The 26,167-nt window shown below is 41.6% G+C and overlaps 2 protein-coding genes across 6 annotated transcripts in view; one reads left to right on the forward strand and one right to left on the reverse strand.

The window, feature by feature from the left end:
• Positions 1 to 119: 119 nt before the first annotated feature.
• Positions 120 to 8,308, reverse strand: LOC111873529 (ubiquinone biosynthesis protein COQ9, mitochondrial). 2 transcript variants are annotated; one of them, XM_023868308.2, is made up of 6 exons: positions 8,177 to 8,308; positions 4,013 to 4,192; positions 3,772 to 3,922; positions 2,696 to 2,885; positions 1,717 to 1,926; positions 120 to 267 (listed from the first exon to the last, which is right to left on the reverse strand). In XM_023868308.2, the coding sequence occupies exons 1-6, from the start codon at positions 8,232 to 8,234 to the stop codon at positions 229 to 231; spliced, it is 828 nt and encodes a 275-aa protein (XP_023724076.1). In that variant the 5' UTR covers positions 8,235 to 8,308; the 3' UTR covers positions 120 to 228. The 2 variants fall into 2 exon arrangements, with proteins under 2 accessions (XP_023724076.1, XP_023724075.1); XM_023868307.2 differs by lacking the exons at positions 120 to 267; positions 1,717 to 1,926; positions 2,696 to 2,885; positions 3,772 to 3,922; positions 4,013 to 4,192 and adding an exon at positions 5,781 to 7,811 and having other exon boundaries at positions 8,177 to 8,287.
• Positions 8,309 to 8,405: 97 nt separating this feature from the next.
• The window catches only part of LOC111873499 (F-actin-uncapping protein LRRC16A), a 68,497-nt gene continuing 50,735 nt past the window's right edge, over positions 8,406 to 26,167 (forward strand). For 3 of the 4 annotated variants that reach the window (XM_023868264.2, XM_023868265.2, XM_023868266.2), the window contains exons 1-2: positions 8,406 to 8,601; positions 9,335 to 9,432. In XM_023868264.2, the coding sequence (XP_023724032.1) occupies positions 8,565 to 8,601; positions 9,335 to 9,432 (135 nt within the window). In that variant the 5' untranslated portion in view covers positions 8,406 to 8,564. The remainder of the gene's footprint in view (positions 8,602 to 9,334; positions 9,433 to 26,167) is intronic. The other variant, XM_023868263.1, reaches the window with a different exon arrangement.

The raw sequence follows: 26,167 nt of genomic DNA on the forward strand, positions 1-26,167 counted from the left end.
GGGTTTAAGCCCGGGCCACTGCGGTGGGAAGCCAACGACTAACTGCTTGAGCTATGGTGCAGCCCTGGCTGCGCGTATGTTAATGATAATGTTGGAGGTATAAAAATGAGTGACATATCTGAACATTTCATGTTTATTTAGTTCTACCTAAATAACTGTACATGTGTTTCAAGCATCCAGTGGAAGTGAATTTGTGGCATTACTTGCAGCTACAGGAAGGCCTCATTGCTATCTGTTTCCCAGATTCAGCCCCAGAATATTTCGTGCCTGAAACAAGAGAGTGTAAGTGTTACTGTCAGATTTTCAAGCACTGCCGAGAAATGTCTTGTAATATATAAAAAAGACGTGAAAGTCTACAAAGAAATTAAGTTTTAAATCTGATCTCCAATATTGATGTCATTGAAACTGAACGTAGAATTGGAAGAAAATTCTTGACAGTAACTCGGATACTAGCATTCTAATGTTGCCATGCAGAAAATTCTGTTCTATGTAGTGGTTACATTACGATACACTAAACACAGCATACATATGGAACAATAACAGATTCGCTTAGTGGGGGATGGAGTCCAGTTGGGTCCACTCGGCACGGCGGCCACTGACTGGCCTATTGTACCTGCCCTGGTTGATTATGATGATGGAGAATTTGGTGGAATGAAGATTGGCGGGGGAAACCGAAGTACTTGGAGAAAACCTACCCCAGTGCCACTTTGTCCATCACAAATCCCACTTGACCAGACCTGAGTTTGAACCCAGGCCGCTGCGGTGGGATGCCAGTGACTAACCGCTTGAGCTATGGCGCGGCCAACAATAACAGATACTGTGGATGTCATAAGGACAGGAAGGAAGGGCAGACATTTCACATTTATAAAATCATTAGGGACAACTTGCATATGAACAACATACATCATCACATACAACTCCCTATATAAAAAGAAAACATTCAGACACACAAAAATAGCAAATGCATATATTAATAATAAATCTTTATATAATGAAGATAAAATTAACGATAACACCATGCTGATATTCGTAGGGCTAAATAAAACATCACAAGCAATATTAAAGCAAGTAACAAATTCAAAATTTGTAAAAATTGACAATAACAAGGATCATAAATGTATATTAGAGGAAACATGGACACAACAACGGGAGGGTGGTGTAGAAAAGGATAGACTTATGTTTCCAAACAAATGTGTTTTAATGTGAATGATGTATATTTTATATAAATTTCTTATCTATCATATGAGATACATGAGCTGGCATATTTCAGTATAGTAACTAGGCTATGGGCTTGACAGCTGAGGAATTTGGGTTCAATTCCTGAGAGGGGTAAGAGATTTTTGTCTTCCCCACAGCCTACAGACTGGCCCTAGGACCCACTGAGCCTCCTGTCCAGTGGATACTGGGGGCTCTTACTCTGGAGGTAAAGCGACTGAGGCTTTTCACTTCCAGCTAGTGCCAATGTTAAGTATGTCTGGGGCTAGATCTCTGCCCCCCCCCCATATGTCTTCGGGGTGTTGTGCTTATTTAAAAGCACAGGGCCAAGTTTACATTCACCTCACTACACATACTCTGACCATCTCATCCAACTCAATCTTGTCATCCCAGCATTTAATAAAGGGTACAAGTGTAAAAAACTTTTTCCTTTTGAAAGTGAGCCTGAGAAATAAAAAAGACATCACAACGTACACAAAACTTGTCAGAATACAGACGTACTGTAATGAATGCTGCAGCCACAGCTTCTTTGGCGACTTGTGATGCCTCTCCCGATTGGTGCAGGTAACTGTGGAGATGAGACACATCCTCAATTCTTCGGCCAAGGAAATTCCACGTTTCGTCAAAGTCTGCTGACTTGTCTTGTATCATGTAGAGTTCCGTCACCTTGTAGATTCCAGCTAAAGTCACCCTTCGGGTGTACCAGCTGAACTGCAAGGGGGATATTCTCATTCAGCAACACTGACATAGCTTAAACTCAGCTAACCCTAGCCCAAAACATCCTTTCCAGTTCATTCACTGCTATGTATTCTGAGCAACAGAAAGTGTCATACTCAGCAGCCCAGTCTAGCACAGTTGCCCTTGACTTTTATTTAGGAGGTTCTCTGTTCAAATCTCAGGTACACTGCCTACCCTGGCAGAGGTTTTTTGTGGTTTTCCTTAGTCCCTCCAGGCAAACATCAGAACAGTTCCTCAATCAGGCCATGACTGATTCCTTCCAAATCCTTTTGAATTCATCAGTCATACCATTTTATACTATACAGTCTGTTCACACAACATTGTAAAACAGCCCACAAACAAAAAGAAAGCATCACTGAACAAACCGATACCATACCTTCCTTACTTTAGTATTTCAATCCAGGACTGGTAGTTTCAGTGTATGTTGGAGCAGGGTATAGGTCAGTCAGTATAGTGACTAGTCAGTGGATTGGATGATTAGTGAATCAGGGTTCAATTCCTGGCAAAGACGGACTTCTTTTTTCTCTGCAGTATTCAGGCCAGCTCCGAGGCCTACCCAGTCTCCTGTCCCATGGGTACAAGGGACTCTTTCCCTGGGAACAAAGTGGCCGGGATGTGGAACTGATTGCTTCCCCCATAGATCGTCATGGCATGGTGTTTAATCAAGCGCAGGGAGAACTTTCACTGCAATGTGAATAAGATAAGCAGTAGACTGGTATTTGTGGCTATTACTGTGACTTACATCAACTGATCTGTCTCCAGCATAATAGCAGATATCGTCCACCAGGGTAAGGAGATTGGCCAAAGCCGATGGAGCGTTTGCAGGGAGTGACATAATACCAAGGGCTTGTGGCCATTTGTTAATGTATGGAATAATCATACGTAGACGTTTCTCAACTGCACCTCGAATGAATGCTGCTGGCAGTTTGGATCTGGAAACAGTGATGATTGTTCAGTAAGCGCAGAAAAGGAAGAAGTGTGCCGAACCTCATGACATTTGAGGTTCTCATTGCAGTCAGTAAGAACTGGTTTTCTGGCATGTGACACCATGCTGTTTGATAGATACTCTGTACATCATACCCTGAGAAGGTAACATTAGAGAAGAAATGTTCGCTGTTTGTACAAGCTCTCCAGTATCGAGTTTAGATCCTGCTCTAGGTTGAGAACAGAATGTTGCGACTTTCTAATGATCATATATATCTGTGATTAATGATGAGACACCCTCAGAGGTGGTTTACACTGACAGCACCAACATTTGAAAGAACTTGGTGTTTCCATCATCACAGTTTACTTTGACCCTCCACCAAACTACATGGTGTCATCTTAGAATACTATAGTTTTAATACAATGTTTCTTTTTTGTTTATGGAACTTAGTTACATAATCATGAAATAAAAGCCTGTCTACTGTAATTAGACTTGAGCCTGAATATGCAGATGTCTACACTCACATTTCTGTAGTTGACTGGTACATCAGCATGTGGAATCTAAAGTGATTAGGGTTTTTGGGCCTCCATGGCCTGTTACAGGGATAGCATTTAGCTTTTTTTTGCCCTATACTTAACTAAGCTTTAGTAGCAGGACATGAAAATTCAACACCACTAATACCAAAGCCCACCACTGGACATGATCCTGAGCCAGTTCCATCCACCTCCCATCCTCACAGCCGATTTCCCTGTAAAATCCATCTTACTAATTAACTAACTCTCTGGTAGCAGAACCTGAAGTTTCAGCACTTATGCAATACTTGTACCCCTAAGGATACTGCAGTTATATGACATGCACATCTAGGCTTTGACCTGAAGAGCTGACTGTGTTACTTTGATATGTCTGCAGGTGTGGCTTCGGTTTCCTTCTTTAGTGCCATGGCAAGTTCTTGGTTACATGTGACATAGAAATACTGAATGAGCTCTGCTCCTCCTCGAGGGAACAAACCGTGAGCAGTACCAGGGTAGCCAATGGTCTCTGCCCCTGCAAAATTATAATTTGCATTATTTTGTGAATCACATCAATACATAATTGATAAATCCGGGCAGTTGTTATCAGTTTGTTATTTCAAACCTTCACTAATTGCGTGTTTGGTCCAACCGTGTTCATGAACAAATGGTAAAGATGCTCTCAATATTTTCTCTTTTATTTTATCTTCTTTTTCACTTGTGCTCTCTTCTTCACTGGATGCTGAGGACTCAGCTGTAGTTCTATCATTACTGTGTCTGCGGTTAATCCATAACCCACGCAAACCTGGAAGATGACATGACACTTCCAAGTAAAAGAAGGAATACAGCTATATCAGATGTGCTGGGAAGTGCCATCATGTATTCTGATAGAAATTTACTGCCATTTTAGAGGAACATACAGCCTCTGGTGTAAGAAGCCCTGAGCAAACCAATAAGAAAAAGAAAGAAGGGCTATGGGGCTTCATAAGGGCCATTTTCCTTCCAAAGAGATGGGGGAGAACACAAGTAACCAATGGGAGGTGCATGTGGGCCTGGACAGTAACAAGATCAACAGGAAGAGTGGAGGCAAGAGCACTGGTGTGGGTGGCTGGGCAGACAAAAACTAACTAGGGCTGAGAATGATATGGAGGGAGGTGGAAAAAAAAAACAGTATCTTCGTCCTGCTCAGGTCATTCTACTTGCTTGGTTTACTCTTTGACCCTGAAGATGGAGGCTGTGCATCCCTCCAAACCATTAGTCAATTTCTACCAGACTATATGGTGCCACATCCTTGAAGACAGTCACCATCACAAGAACCTCAGATGTTCATTGAGAGGCATAAGTGGTACATCAGACGAGATCTTAGTGTCATGGGATGAAGTGAATGGTGTAGGTAATAACATATAGTAGTTACTATAGGATTCTGACGATGGTGTATAAAACACTGATATCCAGTCCAGTGATTGAGGCTAGCTCTTTCTAACGGACCCAACAGAATAGGTGTTTTCCTTCACCTGAGGACGGAAACAGATCCAGTTTCCGAAACGTCGTGTTTTTATTAGTTATCTTAAAAACCAGGACGATGGATAAAGTCCAAAAACCCAATATATCGGTGTGAATAACATATAGCCCCATTCTTACAAATATTATGTTTCTGGACATTATCCATTGTCTACTCTCTATCTAGAAACCCAATTCTGTTTGCTGCTATATATGTGGCTTGTATAAACTGTCATTTTGCTAACCTTTGGTGATATTTATATTTAATTTGGTGTACAGAAGAAACAGGAAACTTATTGAGATGAAGTCATTCATAAGGGAATGATATTCTGTTGTTTTATGCTGTGCTTACTGCAATGCTACATTTGTCTACTGTGGAAATCTGTGTGTTATCACTAGGCAGTGATACAGATTGTTGTGTCATCATTATTAAGATACTGGATAATATATTCAACATTCTTCCAGCATTCATACACCAGTGGGACGTTCAAACATACTCACACAAGACATTTCTTCTGTAAGGTTGCATACACAAGGTATGATGTGCCCTGGTTTGTGAAGTAGATGGACACTCATATGTTGGATGTTCAGCAAAATCTCAAATGGCAACACTCCATTTGTATGACAAGATTGAACATTGGTACAGAACAGTATAAATTAAGACACTCACATTTCTGTCAATATGGGGAGCTAGTAAATAATATGTGTATTCAAGAAAATATGCTGCTGCTTTCAAAGATACTTTGCTACTACTGGAAACTGATTTTTAAAAATGTGTTTAAATTCTAATATGATTCCTTCATTCAAATACTGCAGTCTTCTGTTTGTTCCAGAGCAGCACATTTTCGCTTTTCAAATATTTATTTACTTTACTGATTGACAGTACATTGCAATAAATGTGTGCAAAGAGAAATGTATTTATTATTCAAATAACATAGCATATTACCATAAATTTATTCAACATAATTACAATTTTACTGCAGTAATGTTGCATATGAAGACAATTTTGTATTACATAAAGGTGAAGGGTCTCATGACTTCAATGTACCGCTGTCAATACACTCATTCACGCGACTCAGCAAACTCTCTATGAGCTCAAATGAATTCAAAGCTGATGTTATAACTGTCACTTTATTTTCATGAGTCAAGTTGGGTAACATCTGACCTCCAACAGTTATTGCCACATTCGACTTTCTAGTCAGTCCATCACTGTTCACCATGCCATTCTTCTCTTCTTCTAGGTCTCTGAGCATCAGCTTGTAATGTGCTCTGGAAAGTTTTATGCCTTCTCTGAGAGGCTCAAGCAAAGATTTCTCAAGAACTCCAACATAATCCCACATCCCTGTTTTATTTTCTCGGTCACGAAGGGCAAGGAATCTAATTAAGTTAAGGGCTGAAACAATCTGATCGACATTCTCCACAAGATCAGTTTCAGCCCCATGTTCTAATGAACAATATATTGACATCAGATCATACAGAGTCTTGCCAGTGAAGTAAGCTAGTGTCATGGTGCTGCTCAGTGCATTAATAATCATATCCTTAAGTTGTGTTATCAAATAGCCTAAGATACCTGAATGGTTTACAACTGTTGGAAGATTCAACATCAGTAAATATCGACCTTTGGCATCAAACTTAAACAAGTAACTGCGTAATATAAGGACTGCAGATTTCCTAAAACTCTCCACTTCACAACAAATCATGACTTTTGAAAGAGATTCCACAAATTCTTTATGTATTGGCGATTCCAGTATGTTCCATGGAACACTGCCTTCTGATAATGTTACCAATACAGCATTTGCTAACAACAATCCCTTGCGTACAACAAGTTCTTCTGAATGTTTTATTAGAACCACTATCAAATACAAGCATCTTTGGAAGATATACAATGGTGAGTATATACAGGGAGCTTCACTCAGTTGAATATGTTCTGCTAGTACGAGATAGTATAGTATAGCAATGGATAAAACTGGAACTTTATCTTCTCTACAGAAAATGTCCTCATCACTATTTCCGGTGGTAAAGTTCTCATTTCTCTTTGATCTTCTTTCAGATTCTCTTGTTTCTGCATATTCAAGGAAAACCATGAGGTCACCCGCAAGATATGTTAAGAAAGTCAACAGTTCTTCCGTCATAGACCTGATGGCACTGCTTGATTTCTCGTAACACTCCAAGTCTAAGAATGCTAATGGATGCCCCAAAAGCTGGAGGATAAAGCATATAAGTAAATCTCTCTGAACATTTTTCTGGTATTCAGCTCTCTGTCGCAGTGACACTTCATTTACAAAAGGCTTGCAAAAAGGCACAATTCCTCCATATACTTTTGTTATGCGACAAACACAAGGATCTGAATCCAAGAGCTTTCTTTCTTCTCCCTCTAGTCTGTAGTTTTCAGGGACTGGCAGTGATGTAACATGAGACTCAATCATATTCAGACACCACTCTAAGGACTGCCTTCTTCTTTTTGGCAACTTAAACAATATTATTTGAATTGGCTTTAGCAATGCAAGGAATTTCACATCATTTTCAAAACTTTCAGCTTGTTCCAGGAATTCTAACAGTGCTTCTTCTGGACTGGATTTTTCAGCAATTTCTTTGAGCAACGTTTCACAGCAGTCAAAAACTTCAGGCGAATTATCAACAGTTTCCTGTATGAGAAACTTCGTGACTGAAGGTATAATATCCCAGCTCTTATCCTTTATGCACTGATCATATTTAACATTGTAAATAACAGACAATGCTTCATTTATTCTACCACTTGCAAGGCAGTCACCCAAAATGGTAGTTAATTCACTACATAGATCATCTATATTTTGAACAGACATGATTGATATTTCTCAATTACACGTCAAGACAGCAGAACACAATACTTCCTATATGGTTCCTGGTGTTCTAAAAGGGATGAGATTTCCGGACGGGTGCCTGCTCTGGAACACACAGGAGAGAATGCAATCAGTGTGCTGCGTCACACAAAGACTAACCTAAACGTCTCTCCCTAACCCATGTTTAATTTACAATCTGTTTGCACAAACCCCTTAATTTTTGTACGCCAATGTTATGTAGTAAACAATTCCAAATGCCATGTTTTCGCTCTACAGAATCAGAATCTCAACATAAACCAGACATTTTTAATTTCCAATAGCATGGTAAAATCAAGGGATGGCTAACCTAACCTCATTACTATTCTACGGTTGGATATGCTACAACGGATGCCGTACACTCAGACAATGCACTTAAACCAAAATTCTAACTGTATAAGCATATAATATATAAATGATTCACTGAGTTGTACCTTGGAAAATAAGCGGTTTATGTACGTTGCGCACGGCTTCCAACACTGAGCCTGCCATGTTTACACTACGCCATACATCAACCACAGAAGATCGACAATTGGATTGGGCAAAAACAACTTAACTGAGTCATTTTGGAACACATGGAGAACTCCGTTGCGTGTCGGTCAGTGAAACTGGTCCGTGGAACTCTCACCTAATCTGTGGTTATCTGTGGAGGAGCCAGTGGGTTAGGGGAAGTTGCAATGGATTGTATGCATTGTAATGCGTTGTTGAGTTTTTATTTTATTATGTGGTGTGTGTAGGTTAGTGAATAAGAAATGCGCAGTTTTAATGAGTAACAACTAACATAGCGCTGTGTCTTATGACGGCCCTCTGTATTTCAGTAAGATGTCCACAAGATCACAACTCACGAAGGATTTGAATGGTAAAGTCAACCATTGATACTGCATGATGAGGTTGTTTACATGTCTGAGGTCGTATTTACTTAGTGTGTGTATATGTGAACGTTAATTCTTGTTAAGCTACTCTCTTCACGGTAATTTCCTCGCTATTACACATAAAATGTTGGTTTTCTTTTTTAGTACTGGTGCACGCAAATTACCCATTCAGGTCGCACAAGTTACACACCCCACTTTTAAGAAAACGTAAATAAAATTGACATATCATGTTTTCTTTTTCCTGTATAAGGGATTGTTTTTGGCCAGTTTTGTTGATTAAAAGTAGAGTAGGAAAACCCGAAGAGATAAAGACTAATTCAAACGTGGTGTCACCAAGCAGACACACTTAGCAGAAGATTATTATTTTCAGGGATATGACGTCGTGTAGTGTGGTAAATATTACCAACGTTTCGGAGAAATCTGCCACCTCCACCTTCAGGGTAGACAATTTGACTGTTACTATTTCCTTGCATAAATGTAAAAGGATTCAAATAAAAGGATGAATGTAATTATGAATTTTTCTTTTCAAGATTAAATCAAGATTTTGCCTGTTGAGCAGTTTATAAAACATATTTGACGTAGCACGTGTATCTTGAGCTCATTCTGCCCTAGGGTTCCATAAACGGTGTTGAATTTCATAACTTCATGTTTAGTATCAGGAACAATTTGTACGAAAGGAGACAAGTTTTTTTTTTATGTGGTAATTCTTTTTTCTCGCAGAGAGTGTGAAGTCATTGCTGGGAAAACGCGTCAAAATATTGCTCAAGAATGTTGTCAGGTTGGAAACAAAAGGTGACAAGACAGAAAATCGTGTTCTGGTAAGTTTGTAAATCGCAGAAACAATGAATTCAGGATGTTCTATCCATTTCTTGTGTACTGTTTTATGCTCATGTGTAGATTTATGGTAGTTTACAATATATGGATGCCTGTCCTGGTGGTTGGTGTTCAGTAGTACATTTGTTGTGAGTCTTAAGAAATGGTGACTGTGAAAATGGTAGCAATGCAGAGTAGGAAGACAGCAATGAAGATTTTTTCGATGATAGTAACTGGAATTTATCTGGGTGTGAAACCTGATGTCTCACATTAAAGGAAGAACATAGACAAAGGGTGTTTGAAAGGAAAGTGCTGTGGGAGGTGTTTGGATCTAAGAAGGAGGACGTGACAGGAGGATGGAGGAAATTTCGTGATGGGGAGCTTCATAATTTCTGTTTTTCACTAGATATTGTTAGGCTAATCGGATGAAGGAGGGATAAATGGGTGGCCATGTAGCATGCATGGTATAAAAGAGGAATGTGTACAAATTTTTAATAAGAAAATCTGAAGGAAAGAGAGATTTCAAGCATAGAGGTACAGGAATGGAAGTGTTGATAGGATTCAGTGGTGGGCTTTCGTAAACATGGTAATGAACCTTTGAGTTCCATAAAATTCTGAGTAACTATTAGTTTGGCCGCACCATAGCTCAAGCAGTTAGTCACTGGCTTCCCACCGTGGCGGCCCGGGTTCGATCCCGGGTCTGGTCAAGTGGGATTTGTGGTGGACAAAGTGGTGCTGGGGCAGGTTTTCTCCGAGTATTTCGGTTTCCCCTGCCAATCTTCATTCCACCAGTTGTTCCACAATCACCCTCACCTATCATCTGGGGCTGGTACAATAGGCCAGAAGTGGCCACAGTACAAGGGACTTAGTCCCACCCCACTAGCAATAAAAAAAGAAAACTATTAGTTTATTAAGAAAGACTCTACTCCATGGGATTCATTAACTGTAATTTATCACAAAGCATAAGGAATTCCATTTTGAACTTTCAAAACTAGTGGTGGTTACAAAGCCTGATACAGTACAAGTGAAATGCCTTATGGAATTTCAGCAGAAAATTTAGAGGTCATATGTATTAATTCTAAAGTGTTTTAATGATGGTATATTGGATTTAATGTTACTGGTGTTTTAGACTTTTTCTATCATCTAGTGTTTCAAACAGAATACATTGTTTTGGAAAGTGAATGTCTTTCTCGCTGACAAGCGGCAGTCGCTCGCTTGGTCAGTATAGTTCACTTGCAGACTAAAATAAAGGAGTTTGTTTTGTTTTGTTTTGTTTGAATGTCTTTTCATCTTTGGGTGAAAATGTGGTCAGGCCACTGCCAAGTCGGATCCATTGGAAAGAGTTATTCTGCCACTGGACACAACTGGATAGGTGTCACCCCACTGTCTCATCTAAGGACCCCCCAAAACATTTTGGAGAATTGTTGAAATCAAACGTATAGTCTTGTTTTCCATCTATAATGCAACAGTATTAGTTTAATAACATTAATTCGCCAAATGTTCATTAAATGTTTAAAATGTCATTAGAATTATTAAAATATATGTACATTCAGTGTTTATGTTACACGGTTCAGTCACACAGGGTCATCTTCATGCAACACATCCTTTTAAAGGAGTCTGCTGCCCTGTGTACTTAGTCAAATTGTATTCATTAAGTCATTATTATTATTATTATTATTATTTACTTCTTTGAATTCTGATGCTGTAGGATAATTTTCTTCCTATCTTATATATTGCAGCTGTTCTTGTGTCTCATTGCGTGTGTCGCTTGCTTAGTTGTGTGTATCTGATCCAACTGATCAGTGCAAGGAACACAAAGCAACACTAGATGTATCTGATCTGTCTGATCAGTACAAGGAGCACAAAGCAACACTAGATGTATCTGATCTGTCTGATCAGTACAAGGAGCACAAAGCAACACTAGCTACACACAACTAAGCGGGTGACACACCCATTGCAACATGAAAACATCCGCAATATATAAGATAGGAAGAAATTCATCCTACAGCATCAGAATTCAAAGAAGTTAATAACAATAACAACAACGACGTGCCTCAAGAATACAATTTGACCAAGCGCACAGTGCAGCAGACTCCTTTAAAAGGATGTGTTGCCTGAAGATGGCCTTGTGTGGCTGAAACATGTAGCATAAACACCGAATGTATATTTTAATAATTCTAATGACATTTTAAACATGTAATGAACATTTAGTGAATTAAATATTAATGTTAAATTAATATTGTTGCATTATAGATGGAAAACAAGATTATAAGTTATATACCTCAGTGCAACAGGATGCTGAAATGTAATATTGTTGAAGTCAAAGCCTATCAATTGTGAATGATTATTTATGTAGATTGTGAAAGGTGTGGTGTGACATTGTTAGTATAATGCATGCATGGCTCTCTTGAAAGCCTTTGTTGGTTGAAATTTTGACCTCCTACTTGTATGTGGCCATTGTTATAAATTGTACTCCCATGTGAGTAAAATATCAAGCAGGCATTAGAAGCCCCTGTGCTTAAACCTCTGAGCTAAAAGAACACTTAAGATCAGCTGATTTTTCTGTGCAAAATGTATGAACATTTCATCCTTAATAGGTTCCTTCTTATGCAGTATATTTACCTTGTTGTAGTTAAGGATCATAAAAATCCATTGAGTAACAGTATTTTCTTGTTGATATGGATGAAATCATTTAATTATTTCAGAAGCTCCAATTCCTGCCATAAAGACAAATATTTGTGGTTTCAGGCATTGCTTATTAATATTCTGAGTTAACAAAATTTGTAATAATTTTATGTTCATTTTTTTTTGAAGTTCCTGAATCAGGCCATTGAAGATTCTACCTCTGAATGACTAGACTTTCTCTGAATGAAGGACATTCCTGAATTATGATGTTGAAGACAGCAAGTAGGAATGACTGAACATTGCTGCATTTAATTGAAGGACATTCCTGAATTAGGATGTTGAAGATAGCATGTAGGAATGACTGAACATTGCTGCATTGAATTGAAGGACATTCCTGAATTAGGATGTTGAAGATAGCATGTAGGAATGACTGAACATTGCTGCATTGAATTGAAGGACATTCCTGAATTAGGATGTTGAAGATAGCATGTAGGAATGACTGAACATTGCTGCATTGAATTGAAGGACATTCCTGAATTAGGGTGTTGAAGATGGTACATAGGACTGCCAAAACATTGCTGCAGGCTGCCCCTTATTGAAGGACGTTCCTGAGTTAGGATCTTGAAGACAGCATGTAGGAATGACTGAACATTGCTTCATTGAATTGAAGGACGTTCCTGAGTTAGGATCTTGAAGACAGAATGTAGGAATGACTGAACATTGCTTCATTGAATTGAAGGACGTTCCTGAATTAGGATGTTGAAGATAGCATGTAGGAATGACTAAACAGTACTGCATGGAATTGAAGGATGTTCCAGAATTAGAATGTAGGACTGACTGAACATTGGTGTAAACTGTTCCTGAATTGAAGGATGTTACTGAATTAGGATGGATAAGATAGTATGTCATGCACTGTCTTCGCTCGCTCGGAAGCCGGGATCGTGGGTTCGAATCCCACTCAGGGTATGGATGTTTGTGTGCGTTTTTCTGTGTTTGTCTACGGGTAGAGACCTTGCGATGAGCTGATCACTCGCCCAAGGAGTCCTACCGTATGTGTAAGATCTAGTAAACCGAAGTGAAACGGAGAGTGTAGCGCCACAGAAAAAAATATATATAGTATATAGGACTGACTAAACAATTGTGTAGACTGTCCCTGAATTGAAGGATGTTCCTGAATTAGGATGGTGAAGATAGCATGTTGTTGTTGTTGTTATTCTAGAGGGTTTTTCTTTCCCCATGCACTTAGACCAGATATTGGTCCATTGTGCGTCCCCCTGTGATATTCTACCAGTCACTATACCCTACCAGTACTGGTGCGTACCATCAGTCCTGACTCAGCCAGCGAGTTCGGCCTCTACTGGCTCAGCGGTATCTTGATGCTTCCCCCATCTACCAGAGGCGTTAGAGACTACTGTTGGGTGGGAAATGTCCTGAATTTGGCTCAGAGGTCCCCTTGGGGCATGAGGTTCTTTTACATGCCATAAAGCTATGACATGGGACCCACGACTTAAAGTCCCTCCCAGAGGACTTGTTCCCTGAATTTTTCCGCCCTTAAAAATTCCACGACCTCTGCCGGGTTTGAACCTGCATACCTTGAGTCACGAGGTGGGAACATTACTCCTAGACTACGGAGGCCGCTAAGATAGCATGTAAGACTGGCTAAGCATTGGTGCAGACTGTCCCTGAATTGAAGGATGTTCCTGAATTAGGATCGATAAGATAGTATATAGGACTGAATAAACAATTTTGCAGACTGTTCCTGAATTAGGATGGTGAAGATAGCATGTAGGACTGAATAAACAATTGCGCAGACTGTCCCTGAAGTGAAGGATGTTCCTGAATTAGGATGGTGAAGATAGTATATGGGACTGACTAAACAATTGTGCAGACTGTCCCTGAATTAGGATGGTGAAGATAGCATGTAGGACTGACTAAACAATTGTGTAGACTGTCCCTGAATTAGAGGGACAGAGATTTCACATACGAATGACTGAAGACTGCTGCAGGCTGTATAATGTTAATGATTATTTACAGTGTTGTCAGTGAAGGTGGTCACTTGATTAGATGCTGATATGAAGTTAAAATACCAAAGTTATGTGTACTGTAACAGTGTACCATGAAAATATCTTTCCATTATTAGAAACATTTTAAATTAACAGCTTTGTCACAATTTGTGTCACTCTTCTGCGCTGTTTTATGTTATGCCTGTTTCACGTAACGTATATTGATGCTAACTCAGCGATGGTCATACATAGGCAATGTAAATTTATGATGTATTTTGTGTATATAATATTTCTTGTTTTCCCGACTTGGTTTTATGTGGTCTTTTGTATTCTGTTATTCTGTCACAAAGTTGAACTTGTGTACTATTTAAATGTTCTTCATTCAACATTTTCATTTTTCCATGAGTTACCGATCAATAAAGGCTGTGTCTGTCCCTCTCTTCCCATTGCTTCTCCTGCCATTCCTTCCTTCGGCATTACATTTTCCGTAAGTTGTGATTCCCATCTTGAGCGTTTCCTCTTGGACATTTTCCTTTTAGTTTCTTGTTCAAAACCTTTGGAACTTCTTCTTCATTCATTCTTAGATTGTGTCCATGCAGTGGACCCCCCACATTTAAGGTTTCGTTCTAGATCAGTGTATTTGAACACAGAACTGAATAAAATCTTAAATGGAGTAAATTTAACACTGAGGTTATTGACTTGGAACCATTGAAATTGAACTTTGAATTAGAGCAAACCTTAAATTGAAGAACTTTAAACTGGGGTTCCATTGTACCTTGTTGTTATATTATTTATTGTCTTCCAAAAAAATTAACCTTTAGATCCTCACCTGTTGTTTTACCCTTTCATTCTTGTATACTTATCCATGTGTATTATGTATGGATACTTATTTGTGTGTACATAAGAATTAGTAGTAGGAAGATGGTGTATTTACTTCTTGCCTCTACTGTCCTCTGTAAACCTACATCTCCACTGAGATGAATGCCCATTGTTCTCGGTTATTTACTCCCCCCCCCCCCCGCCCCCTCTCTAACCATTTCTTTCTTTTTTTTCTTCATNCTGGTTTATTTTTTAAAACATTCTTGTTCACCCTCGTTTGATCCATTCCCCAACCACTCGAGACTTCTCATTTTTAATGTCTGCTACCCATTCAGGGGGTTATATAATTCCCGCAGTTCCTGGTCATTTCTGATTCTTCACACACTTCCTTCAGAATGGTACCTCTACTTATTAAGCTGTGTCTCGTTGAAGAGCAAAGGATGACTGCTTGTGTGAGTGCTGCATGGTTGCCGCAGTTATTCACAGAGGTTGCATGATGCATTTGCACTGTTAGTGTCTTTCTTTTATGAAAGTTTATTTATATATATTTTTCCAAAAGTATTGAGTAGTATACTTTCTGGCATTATTTGTACAGTATTCACGTGCGCTTCCATTCAGTAGTGACTGTGCACAAATTAGAGCATGGAGAAGCCTCACATTAAAAATGTTAATAAGTTGCTATGAAAACTTAAAGTGGCAGTGTTATTAGATTATGATAATCATGGTAAGTAATAATTATCACATAATTATTGTAGTGCCCATTGAAAAGTTCCATGGAAATGCTTTTTATTGTTTTTATAAACTAAATTGTTATGAAACATTGTTACTTTGTGGGATATGATGCTGTGTTTTCGGTAGAAGTTTACACATTCCAAGGGAATATTCTGCTTCCACCATCAGGGTGTGAGAATAATCAGACCAAGCCAGGTGTGGAATACGTGGTTCAGACACAAGTCTATAAAGAGGTGCAGAGGGAACCAGTAGGAGCCCTGAAAAGGGCCAAATTTAGAAACTAGGGATTTTGATGAAAGTGTGAGGAAAAGTGGTACAAGTGACCAGTAGGGGGTATACAAGTAAGTAGCCCTGGAGAGGAACAGCAGCTGTAGCTATTGCTGTGGGGATGGAAGGAGGAAATAGCTATGCCAATTTTCTACAAACCTCTCCTCTCTCTCCACTTGGCACATAAGGTCATCCTTCAGGGCCAACATCAGTTACACTTCTTGCTTCTGTTTGGTCTGAGTTCCCTCTCAGCACAGCTGGTACAGTGACTGGACTTCAGGCTGCACAACCAGGGATTCAGAGTTTGATTCCAGGCAGGGGCAAAGATTTTTCTTGGGATTATTGGATTTTGTCCATCGTCTCGGATTATAAAATACTGGAGAATACAACGTTTTGGAAACTGGACCTGTTTCCATCCTCAGTTGAGTGGGGGACACCTAGTCAATCAGGTACACTGGAAAGAGCCAAAGCTAACCAAAATTTGCTGTTTTCCACAGCATTTTAGCTGGTTGAGGGGCCTACCTAGCTTCCTGTTGGTTGGAAATGGGCTATTTAAAGTGGGTAGGATAGGAAACGGAGAGTTTACCTTTGTCTGATACCAGGGTTAAGAATATATGGAGCTGTATCTCTACTTCACCATGCCTCTCCATGGTATGGTGCCTAGCAGAGCACTGGGACAGTTTTACTTTTATGTTACTAGTGCCTGCTTCTGTCACAAATCATTGTTGTCCTCTGTGCATGGCATAGTGGCTAATGTTGACAAATTTGGGGAAAACTTGAAGGAAATAAACCACTTGGAAAACCTGTGTATAGATATCAGGATATCGTTAAAATGAATCTTAAATAAATAGGCCGTGAGTGTGTGGACTGGAATCATCTGGTTTAAGACAGGTAGTAAAGATGTTAATGAATATTATAGTTCCATAAAATGGTGGACATTTCATGATCAACTGTGCCACTGTTAGCTTCTGAAGAAGGGCTGTGCTCCATTGGGTTAGTTAATTAATGAGCTTGTTCAGGAAGTATAACGACTATATTCTGAAATTCTTGAACTATCCATAAGGTAGTTAATGAGATATTGTTAATAGGATTTGATGTTCTCGCAACAGCAGTTATGAAGAGTTCTGTCTTCAGGGATACAGTACTCTGTAGTCCATTGAAAGTCGGCCTGTGTTCAGAGGAGCATGTCTTCTCCATCTCTAGGGCCCAAGACTAAGCTAAGTAAGAAACCAGCTTGAAGCGGGCAGCTAAGAGAGCCTCGGCCTTGAAGGCATTTCCAAGGAAGCCTGGTGATCCCCAGAGCTGGTCTGGATGCTGCGGAATAAAGAAAAATTTCGTTTCCCTGCCAGGAATTGAACCTTGGCTGTCCCATCTGTTGGTGTACTGACTGAGCTACCCAAACTCTGAAATATTTGAATAGGACAGTGATAAGATCTGAAAGTTTGTGACGATGATGCATAGTACAAATATTATGTTTCTGGATAGTTTCCTTCATGCTGTTTTTGTCTAAAACACCGTTCTGTTTAGTTTTCAAAATACAGCGTTTTGGAGACTGGATTCTGTCCCTGTCTTCAGGTAAAACCTACCTAGTTGGGCCCAATCAATGGAGCTAGTCCCTATCTCAGGACCCTTTTCTGTTTGTCGTCACTCTGTGTGACCCACCCAGCCTCTTATCCAGTGGGTACTTGATGTTTTTTCCTAGGAGGTAAAGCGGCCGGGGCGTGGAGCTAACCACCTATCCTAATCTAGTGCCGAAGTTAAGAAAGGCTGTAGCTGTACCTGCACAGGAAGGTGAAGGTTGCATTTTGGGCTGTGGGCATATCAGTTAACTTTCAACATCTTCTGGCTGGAGAGACTGATATAGGCAATGAGACATACACCACCACCGGTGGTTACTGTGCTTACCGCGCTGCTGCAAGTTACATATTGTGTTAATGCGTGTCTTTCTAACGACATCAGTAGGCAGATCATACAGGGTGTCCCAGGAGGAAATGTCAATATTTTTGCAGGTCATAGTATCTATTATTCTAAACAATATATATACATATACATGTGTCCTAGTCCGAACGGTTTCCGAGATAGAGCTATTTCACTGTACAGTACACTGTACAGACGAGCAACACGCCATATCATCACACGAGTTTCAAAGTTCATTGATGTTGATGGTGGAATTTTCGCAAATTTATTGTACTAGGTAAACTGTGCCAACTTTGTCACTTGAACAAGAAATACCGGCATTAGGAACAGCACGAAATTTCTCTTGCTTATCAACAATTTCGGAACTGTACACTGAAATAACTGTATCTCGGAAACTGTTCGGAATAGGACACATGTACAAATACAGGTTGTTTCCTTAGAATGACGGATACTGTGACCTCCCCGAATATTGACCTTTCCTCCAGGGACACTTTTTAGGAGAATGATAGATGAGTGATGAATTTGGAACTATTTAGAAGGATTGTGGTCGTGGCAGCTACTCCGGTCTGGCCAGCACAAAATGAGTAAACCCACTGAAACACTCAGTTAGGGTAAGCAGTGTCCAGTCAGATTCGAAGCGACCAATTCGATCTATCTACAATTTCTTTATTAAAACCGCCACAACACAGCTATATTAAGGTCAGTGCCAAGTTTGGCTAGGTTCGTATTCGTGGGCGCTCGGTTTGTATCCTAGCTGGGATGCCGCTTATCCTGACAGCGTTTTCTTCAGTCCCTCCAGGCGAATTCTGGGATAGTGTCTCGAGGATATCACGATCGCTTCCTTCGGCACTGAAAGTGTCGTTAAATGACCCACAGTCCTGTCTAGAATCGAACCTAGTACCTGCAGAGTACGAGTCTGGAACGTTACCGCCTCGCCAGCCTGGTCTCTGATTGCATATTGTAGAGTCCGCTCTTGTAATGTTTCGATTCCAAGAACATTGTGTGGTGTGGAATGCTATTGGTACATTTGAAAACCAGTGTAAAGGTACATGAACTATCCGCGTAAGAAAGTGCGTTGTTTGGGAGCTGTCTGGCGCGGATCGATTGGACGTCGGTCCCTTGATGCTGCCGGCGCCAAATATGTTATCCAGCATCAGGACTTAACTGACAAATATCATGTTTCACGACTATATACGGTAATAGCGTTGGAAGTGCAGTTTGCTTTTTGCGGTCGCGTTACGGAAGGGAGAGTGCGGCTTTGTGGGGTATAACGCCATGTGCTTGCCGCCGCCTTCTGCCCGTTTCTTGCTTGACTCGCTGTTCTTCGACCGTGGAGATTTCTCCAAAACGTCGGGTTCTTTCCGAACTACACAGTGTTACAGCCCGGAAAACAAGCACTGCCATGAGAACCCCAACTCTAAAGTGGACTATGATGTTTCGGAGTACAAGGGAGGAAGCGGCAGGAAAATGGAGAAAACTACGCAGTGAGGAGCTTCGTAATTTGTACTCATATTATTAAGGGGTAAGACATGGCCGGGAATATAGAATGTTTCGGGAGGTTGAGAAATTCGTGCAAAGTTTAATTGGAAAATCTAAATACAAGAGACTACCTGGAAGATCTAGGTGTTGATGATAAGGTAATACTGTCAGGTGTAGGGAGGTACGCGTGACGAAAATAACGGGTTCTACATCGGATGACTGGATTTATTGGCACTTTCGGTTTCAGTCTCTCTTAATTACAATCAACACAGCGTTATCGCTGATTTACATGCTTTGCAGTTCACCGTTGCACACGCACTAGGATTCATTGTTTTCGCTAGTCGTCTTCTGGCAACGGATCTCAACACAGGAACGATCATTTCAAATCACTATGAAGTCGTCTTCGATCCAGTTCTCCAATGTTAATTCTTCTCTCCAAAATTCGCTGTACGGCCGGAACCTCCTGGGCCGAATTCTCAACTCTAGTCTGATCTGGCTACAAGCGGACTCGCGGTATATAGCCGCCGCACGGACCAATGCACAGAAAACACAGCTTCCTCTGTTATTGCGTGATATCTCTGTTGAGGTTACCACGTGAATGCCATCCAGCCAGTTCATTGGCGCGCTGACTGCTGCCTGTCAACGAGCTGTAACATTAGTCCATTGAGAACACAGTTCCCATTGTTGCGTATTGGAATCTGTTTACGGAGACTTGCCTAGCAATACGTTATATTACTAAAATGGATCTTAAAGATTTTAGTATGGGGGACAGGATTCATCTGGCTGAGCATGGGGACCAGTGGTGGGTTCCTGCGAGTGCAGCAGTGAATCTGTGGTTTCTATAAAGGGCGGGGAGGTTATTAAGTATACGAGTATAAACGACTGTTAGTTTCTCAAGAATGATTGCTCCAAGGAGTAAACTTAGCAGGGAAGACGTAAGTTACCTGCCCCTAATGGTTATACACTCCTTTAATTTACGGTCCTCCGGGCTGTGTCTCCGTGTAGTGTGTTAGATGCGTACCAACGTTTTGAGGAAACCTGAAAGATGAAAATACAGGCAGAAATCTGCCCAAAATATCTTTTAGGGTACGTCACACCTTGAGTAGACAACCTTAACAATCTTCATGGAGCTGAGCCCTTAATGGGAAGCCGCCAGTTGTGCAGCTACTAAACAACTCCCCATCTTTTTATGGAACCCCGAAGTTTCGTTACCGTGTTCCCTATCCTGAGCCAGATCAGTCCAGTCCATACTATCCCATTCTATCTCTCTAAGATCGATTTTAATATTATCCATCCACCTACGTTTTCGTCTTCCTAGTGGTCGCGTTCCTTCTGGCTTTCCTCTTCTCACCGTGCATGCTACATTCCCTGCCCATCTCATCCTCCTTTACTTGATCATTCTAATTTATATTTGGTGAAGAGTACAAGTTATGAAGCTCCTCGGTCGTGTCAGAACGATGTGAGTCACTGTCTTACGGTGACTCACCGCAGGAGATGTTTAGACACGTACGTTTACTTCTTTGCGTTGCGATTGAGCGGCCAGTGATTAGACATTGCCCATACTGCTCTACTTTCAGCCGCTAAGTGTGCTCTCTGTAAATTATTGGAATCTGATCAAATTCTGTACCACCGTTTTCGAGAAAAGTTGCAACTTTATGTTTGAGGGCCCCCCCGACCTGTGGTGACTAAACCGAATTTGAGTACAATATGTCCAACCGATTAGGCGCTAGCGAGGCTTATAGGCAGACATTCCAAAAACCGCTTCTTCCTGTTGGGGGTTGCTGTAAACATGCAAATCCTTCTAAATCCCAGGATCGATTTTTAATACGTTCTTGTACAAAAGGTAGGAGGCAGGATAGCGCAGTCGGTATAGCGACTGGCTACAGGCTGGACGACCGAGGGGTCGCAGTTCGCAAAAAGTTTCTGTTCTCCACATCGTCCAGACCGGCTCTGGGGCCCACCTAACCTCTTATCCAATGGGTACAAGGGGCTCTTTCCCGGGGGTAAAACGGACGGTGCGTGAAGCTGACCACTCACCTGAAACTAGTGGCCAAGTCAAGAAAATATGGATGTATACATCCACTCCCCCATACGCCTTCATGGCATGGTGCTTAATTATAAGCATTCTGACAACTTGACCTTTTTATCTTATGCAAAAGGTAAAGGTAAGATTGTTCCTGTGCTTAATTAATTAACCCCGACGCCATGATGTATGGGGGAGTCGAAGTATAGCTCCACGATTATTAACCTTGGCATTAGCTGCAGGTGAGTGATCAGGTCGCTTTACCCCCGGGGAAAGGGCCCGGTACCCATTCTGTAGGAGGCTGGATGGGCCCTAGGGTGAGTCTCGATTCCACGGAGAAGAGAATAATCCCTTGATCCAGCCCATAACTTAGCCACTATATCGGCTGCTACTTTCTTATGCATAGTCCGTTTTGTTGAGTTCTGTCATCTGGGACATAACGCTGTGAAGTCTGGTGACTGCGTTTCGGAGGAACCTGTTGCCTGCATCATCAGTGTGGTGCCTCTGGTTGCTACCTGCTTCGCTTATCGTCAACCCCGAAGATGCTTATGTGAAATGCAGGTTGGCTTTCAACGGGCTGCACGGCGTTATCATAACGAACGCGCTGAGATCCTCAGACCTTGTTCACGGGTGCAGAAGATGTGTAACTCTCGAGGTCCACTCGCTCTCTATGCCTGTACCTTCTCGTGTAATCTTGGTGCATGAGAAAGCAAGCAGTATGTAGTAGAGAAAAGCTCGGTCGAGGCACTTTGCTACAAGCTGGTAGGTCGCAGGTTCGGATCTCTTTACGGTCATTGGATTTTTCAATTGACTTAATCCTTCCAGCCGCACCTAGGTCCTTGGGTCGACTCATCCTCTAACAGTAATGAGTACCAGGAATCTTCCTGGGGGTAAAGGGCGGCTGGCGCGTAAGGCTGACAACCTTGGCGCCATCTATGAGCCGATTGTCTAGAAAATGTGGGAGCCTCGACGTCTCACAACCCTATAGGCCTGCTCGGCCTCTTACAGAGATAGCTTTACATTACCATTTTTTACGAGAAAGTAAAAAAGAATTGTGTAGAGAAAAGTTTCTTTTTCGTGCTTGCCCGCTTAGTAAGAACGGGATACTCCGTTGCTCACGGAAGGGGTGATGAAGAGGTCGGTAATTTCCTGTTCCCTTTTAAAATGGGCGGTCTCGTTCTCGTGAAATCGGTGTTAAAATTGCTGTCACTTCAGATGTTACGTGAAAAACCAGCCATCCAGGCACCACACACTTGTATATCTCGTAATTCGTGCTCTTCGGCGGTGATTCCTTACAAAGAAGTGAATCTTTTCCATACACGACGACAACAACAGGTACAGGAATTTGAAGTTCTCAGAATGCAAAACTCGCCATAAACTTTATAACTTATACATGTATTATGTAGTTTGTTCTGTTTACAATATGCATGTTCTGTATAACATTTACATGTACATAGACGACTCTTGAGGGGTATCGTTTTGCCCCACAATAACATAACGTCAGTAAATAATATCCGGTTAACATTCCGGAGTTTAGATAACATTTACTTTGACTCGACCACCTCTGTGGTCTAGAGGCCAGAGTTCCTGGCCACAGATCCGGAGGTCCGGGTTCGATTCCCAGCGCTACCAGATTTTCTGAAAAGTAGTGGGCCTGGAACGGGGTCCACTCAGCCTCGTGAGGATAATTGAGGAGCTATTTCAAGGAAATAGCGGCTCCGGTCTAGAAAACCGAAATTAACGGCCGTAGGGTTTCGTTGCGCTGACCACGCGACACCCTCTATCTGCCAAAGTTGGCACTAATTTCGCCAACAAGCGGCGGTCGCTCGGTCGCTATAGTTCGCTTGCGGCCTAAAGCCACGGAGTTTCTTTGGATATAAGTTTTCCACAAACCTTTTCAAGTCTGGAGAGAGAGAGAGAGAGAGAGTTGTCTGCCGTCTAGCTGCAGTTGCCAATATTGGGTCCAGCATGTTAAGTTATTTGTGTCATTGTGGTATCGTCTTTCATCACACCACGCATGTTAACTGGTTTAAATGTACAAATTCTGTCGCCCTTCAGTTTGGTTTATTTCTTTGTCTTTTCTGACTCTCTTTCCCATTTAATTTCTTTTTTATACGTTCTCGCACATTGTCTTGTTTGCAACTCACTTATATCCTCATTTCGTTGTGAATGTCACATCCCGTGGTTTGTAATGCACGTTAAGAGCCTTCTTACGGAAGCCTGAGTAAGAGTCAGGGTTACTTTACGACTAGCGGCTTACCGCCCATCAGTTTGGCTTGGAGACAGGCCCCTTGAGATTGACGGCTAGTAGTATTATTTTTCAATTGAACACGTGCGGTCATAGTCCTTCTGTAACATCCTCTCAGACCTCGTACCTCACAGGAAACACACTCCGTCTACCTTAACAAAAGCCCAACCGGTTAATGCTCTTTAAGGAAACAGTCGCTGTTATTGTGAGAACCATACGGAACACACAGATACACTGTGTGGGCAGAATATATAGCAAATCATTCCGTACCTCACAGGAAGCTCATTACGTCTCCATAACAAAGCCCAACCGGTTAATGCTCTTTAAGGAAACAGTCGCTGTTATTGTGAGAACCATACGGAACACACAGATACACTGTGTGGGCAGAATATATAGCAAATCATTCCGTACCTCACAGGAAGCTCATTACGTCTCCATAACAAAGCCCAACCGGTTAATGTTTGGGGAAACGGTCGCTGTTTATTGTGAGAATCATGCGGCGCACACAGATACACTGTGTGGGCAGATAGCAGACTTTAGGCAGGTGGTACATACTACAGTATTTCAAAGCTTTGATGTTTTCCTTGTTCCTGCTTATCAGACGGCAGATGTGGGTCCGCAGTGCAATCCATGACGACCTCTGGCTGAACTGGGCGTGTACTGTGTGCATAGCGGAGACTACGTCGGGAATTTCCGGCTGTGAACACACGCACCTCCGTGTACATTGTCACGCATTTAGCTGGAATTATTCCTCGGCCTTGACACTGTCACGGCGCATAGGGCTGACAACCTTGCCTCCATTTGTGAGCCGATCGTCTAGAAAATGTGGGAGCCTCGACGTCTCACAACACTGTGTGCCTCCACGGCCTGTTACAGGGATACCTTTATTTTTTACTCTTACTTTATAATCTCAGTCACAGACGACGTTAAATAAACCATAAATATTCCAGATTAAGAATGTGAGAGGCATCCATAGCCCTGTCTGTATAGTGACCAGGCTGCGGGTTCGATTCTCCGGAGAAGCAGAAAACCTTCCTTTCCCCCGCAATACCCAGGCAGGCTCTTGACCAGAGACTTTCCGCAGGGGTAAATCAACCGGAGCGTTAAAATAGCCTGCTCGCCTGCATCTAGTGTCGAGACTAAGAGTGCGTGGAGCTGTACCCCCACCCCCTCATCAATCCATTTCATTACGTGGCCCTAATTAAGCATATGGACGACTATATCATTGCTTTCGGAACTTCGGTTTCGTGATGTTGCATTTCATCAGCAGACATGGAATGTGGGGCCCGATCTAACGACAGATTAGGACAGGATACACACTGACTGCCCGCTGTGGGCTTGGTCTGTGGTTACTTGCCGTGACTCACTTCCAAATCTCACTCCCTGTGACGTAATTTCAAGTCCTTCCGGAAAGGATCGTGCATTCCACTCTCCCATACGAGGTTTCTAAACTGTGTACTTGTGTAGTCTGTCTCGAAAGTGGAGGCAGTATGTTTTGCCCGTCCCCTATGACCACCTCCCTCTTCGGTTGTGGTCAAGATGTTCCCCATTCGAATCACTGCCTGTCCTAACTAATGTTTTTCATGGTTTTCTTCAGTTAATCCAGACAGATTCCTCGATATTAGGTCACGAGCGCTTCCTTCCACATCCTTTTCAGTTCTCCGCATCGTAATATGTATATAGTCTCGGCTAGCGATATCGTCGTTAAATAAACAAACAAATTTCCCTCTTCCCCGAATATCTTCGACTTCCCATACTCTGTAGGATTTTAGGCCCTTGTGGCGGTGGCTTTGTAGAATGCTGTATTCTGGGTTTTCACGTCGCGCAGTTAGGTTCGATCCCGACGCTTCGGATGAGCATATCGCTTCCATCTTCAAGGTCGAAGTGTAAAGCAAACAAAAAGAAGCAGCTCATCTTGCCGTTTGAGTTTGCTGGTTTCATGCTTAAGATGGAAGTGGGACTGTTGTACCTATTCCTGGAAATGATAATTGGGAAGGGAAACCGAAGTGCTGATAGAAAAACCTCTGCAGTGTCACATTGCCCACAGCAAATCCTCTGTGGACTTGATGGGATTAATCGCAACGGGCAGTTAACTGCCTGAGTTATGTGTTTACACCCCATATCTTGAGGAGGAGATTTTGCGACATCAGTAACCGGCCTACATACAGGGTGCCCCAGGAGGAATTGTCAGTATTCTGGGAGGTCATAGTATCAGTCATTCTAAACAAAGATGTGTATGTGTAAATATGTCCTATTTGAAACGGTTTCCGAGACAGCTATATTACTGCACAGTTCCGAAATTGTTGATAATGAAGAGATATTACATACTGTTCTTAATACCGGTATTTATTGTTCAAGTGACAAAGTTGGTACAGTTTACCTGGTATAACACATTTTCGAAAATTCCACCGTCAACATCAATGCACTTTGCAACTTGTGTGAGGACATGGCGTGTTGCTCGTCTGTACAGTGTACTGTACAGTGAAATAGCTCTATCTCGGTGCAACTCGTGTGAGGACATGGCTTGTTTCTCCTCTGCACAGTGTACAGTGTACTGTAGAGTGAAACAGCTTTCTCTCAGTGCAACTCGTGTGAGGACATGGCATGGTGCTCGTCTGTACACTGTA

This window comes from Cryptotermes secundus, unplaced genomic scaffold (genome assembly GCF_002891405.2).
Source record: "Cryptotermes secundus unplaced genomic scaffold, Csec_1.0 scaffold395, whole genome shotgun sequence".
Classification (NCBI taxonomy): domain Eukaryota; kingdom Metazoa; phylum Arthropoda; class Insecta; order Blattodea; family Kalotermitidae; genus Cryptotermes; species Cryptotermes secundus.

Coding starts and splice junctions, on each gene's coding strand:
- LOC111873529 (XM_023868307.2), bottom strand. CDS start 7,709: ATGTCTGTTCAAAATATAGATGATCTATGTAGTGAATTAACTACCATT.